The sequence below is a fragment of the Populus euphratica genome, unplaced genomic scaffold (genome assembly GCF_000495115.2).
Source record: "Populus euphratica unplaced genomic scaffold, PopEup_1.0 scaffold280.1, whole genome shotgun sequence".
Taxonomy (NCBI): Eukaryota; Viridiplantae; Streptophyta; class Magnoliopsida; order Malpighiales; family Salicaceae; genus Populus; species Populus euphratica.
This window is the reverse complement of record NW_011499979.1, coordinates 287,396-290,465: the sequence shown is the minus strand read 5'-3', so window position 1 is coordinate 290,465 and position 3,070 is coordinate 287,396. Positions and strand designations below refer to the sequence as shown.

General features: G+C 31.8%; 1 protein-coding gene across 1 annotated transcript; it reads left to right on the top strand.

Annotated features, from left to right (window-relative positions):
* The first annotated feature begins 6 nt into the window (after positions 1 to 6).
* On the top strand, positions 7 to 1,803 carry LOC105139678 (uncharacterized protein At5g23160-like). Its single transcript, XM_011046220.1, has 3 exons — positions 7 to 311; positions 959 to 1,699; positions 1,767 to 1,803. The coding sequence occupies exons 1-2, from the start codon at positions 81 to 83 to the stop codon at positions 1,499 to 1,501; spliced, it is 774 nt and encodes a 257-aa protein (XP_011044522.1). The 5' UTR covers positions 7 to 80; the 3' UTR covers positions 1,502 to 1,699; positions 1,767 to 1,803.
* Positions 1,804 to 3,070: the final 1,267 nt, after the last annotated feature.

Below are 3,070 nucleotides of genomic sequence, written 5' to 3'. Positions count from 1 at the left end.
AAAAAACCAACAGCAACACTGACCAAAACAGAAAAAACAAGAACAAAAACAAGTTCTTGTTGTGTTTTAGACCAGTGGTTATGGACGGTCTAGAGCGACGAGGCCTTGAAGAGGGCGGGGGCCACTATGGCGGCGGAGATCCAGTTCTTAAGTGTGTCAAGTTGGAGCACAAAGACGGAGAAGTTTTCCCTCAGATATTTCCCACCAACCTCCCATCGTCAAGCAAGGAACCAACTGCTTACCCGGAAAAGAGAGGTCACAAGAAGAATATTTCTCGCTTATTGAAGGCAATTTTGTTCGAGACATCACTGGTAAGTATCTTCTTCCAATGACTTTGACTTTTGTTATAGCTTTTCCCCTGTTTTTAACGATGATGTTTGATTCGTTATCTTTCATTTCACACAGAGTCTTATTTGTTACTCGGTAATTGGTGTGTGTCAAACGAATTGATTGGTTTTGCTTCTTTTTTTTAGACTTATTTTCGATACCATATTCAGAAGTTCATGTTCTGGTCCTGTTTTTTCCCTTGAAAGTTATTCTTTGAATTTTGAATATTATTGCACGTTCGGTCTTCCCGACTCTTGCTTTTTATAGCATTACCATCTCTCTGGTTTTGGCTGCCCGATTTGATCCATACAAGTTTTTTTTTTTTATCATAATTGTAATGATGAAACTATTGATGGATAGTATTTGTATTGAATTTCTCTGGACTAAATCTGTTTGGTTTTCCGCTACTTGGTCTTAGAATTGATGCTCTATTCTTTTGACCTGCTGTTGGGTCTAAACTACACGACTGATCAATGATCAATTTTTTATTCCAATCAAACAGTTTCCCAATACAACTGTGTAACTTAATGACAAAAGATCACTACATGTTATCTTGAGATAATTCTCCACCGTTTGCTTCCATGTGTCTCATGATACTGATTTCTGGGAACTTTATTCATTTCTTCGACAGGCCAAGAAGATTAAGAAAAGGAAACTTTTGCACAAGTTGAAACAGTCAGAAAAGGTTGAGAAAGAATCGAACCCAGAAAAAAACTCAGTAGATTCCAAGAATAAAGAATTTGCCAAGAAAGATGATGGGATAAATATCTCCAACAGCAACATGATTGGCTCTTCACATTCTTTTTTATTGTCGTCGAGTTCTTCATCGCTTTCTTTAAATTCAAGGTCATTATCTGATACAAGCCGGTCATTTAGATCAAATTCATCCGAATTTAAACTGAAGCAGGACAATATGCAAGGGAATGGAAAAGGGCATGCTTCTACTATCGGTCTGTGTTTGGTTCTTGTAAGTCTCATGGTTTTGGTCTTATGGGGCAAGGTATGTGCTATATTATGCACCTCAACATGGCTTTTCTTAGTGCCTCGTTGTTCGAAAGCCAGGAATAACTTATCGCAAAAGATACTTGATTATGAAGGGATTGATTCAAAAGAGTACAAGAAGATGATTATTATGGAGGGGTTACTGGAAAGGAGCCGTAATCAAGTTCTTTAACCCTTTAATTTGACAAGCAGAAATTAATAGAGCTATATATAGCATTGGATTTAAATAATTTTTGAGGTTTCATATTGCTGCCTTCTGTGTACATAGAGAATATTCAGGTTATTGTTTTTTGAATTTGTTTTCGATGAAATGAAGCTGGCCTCGAGAATGCTAGCTATGGAGGGTCTCGTGATTTTGTAATTCCCTCTTGTAATTGTTTTTTTTTTTTTTTCATTTGTGGTGTGTAAACATACGGCATAATAAAATATTTTTCAAGGAAACTGAAAATACATTCATGTCTCTAACTAAGATTACATGTAGAGTTTGATAACTTTCCATGATTATCTTCTATATATACTTATGCAGTGTTCATGGCAACGATTCAGTACACTTTCTTTTGTTTGTCTCCTTCGGCTAGCATCATGGGATGTTCGATATCTTGAGTAAAAAAGTTCAAGATTTTTCTCATTACCAATCTTAAACATCTACAAGCACGCCACCCTAACTTCTATTAATTCAAAGAATATTTCACCCACCTAACTTTGCACTACTTGGCACCTCATTGCTAATCTGATAGAAAAATCCAAAATTCAAAGCCAAAGATTAATTAATGCCACCAAGTTAATGATCTGTTACCACGTTATGATGATGTCAGTAAACTTTAATGGATGTGTTGCCCGTATTTTGTTGGGGTCGAATAAAATTTGTTTGAAGTTAAAAAAAAAAAGAGATAAGTTTTAAAAAAACCAAGTTATAAGTTATTGGTTAAAGTAATAATTTAAATAATAATAATAAAAAATTGATAGAAACAATAATGACAAAAAAAAAACCATACTAGAACCTATTCAAATTAGCAAAAAAAAGAGAGTAAAACTTAAAAAAAAAATTAATTAAAAAAAAGAGCTAAATAAACATAGACGAACTTTCTAAATCTAATCTAATATAAAAAACTTGAAACTTGTTAATTTTTTGGACCCGAGTTCAATTAAAAAGTTTAAATGCCATATAATTTAATTTTGAATAATAAAATTTTTAAAAAAACTTGTGAAAGAAAAGAAACAACAAAAAAAATAGGGCTAAAATCCGACATAAAAAACCTAACGAAGATGAAATCTAAAAATAAAATATCCCAAACAAAAAAAAATGCAATTAAAATAATTAAGACCAAAATTGAAAGATTAAAATATCATAATGGAGTGAAAATAAAAATTAATTGAAATATGATAGATTATTTATAAATTAAAAAAAATAGAGTTGAAAAATAAAAAAATTATTGAGGGCTAATACAATAAAACCAAATCGAAAAAAAAAGGTTAAAAAGGAGAATTGAACAAAAGAATAACAAAATAAAATTTAAAAAGGTTTAAAAAATTAAAAAAAACATCAAATTAGAAAAAGATTAAAAAAAGGCAAACCTTACAAATCTCTTAATCCTAGTCTAATCTCTAAATGTCACATTTCGTGAAATTTTTTGCCTAGATTCAATAAAAAAACCATAATTCTCAATGATATGACCAAAAGATTGATGTCTTCTTCTAAGTGTAAGAGTGTAGAAGTAATAAATAACCCAGCCAAACCGGG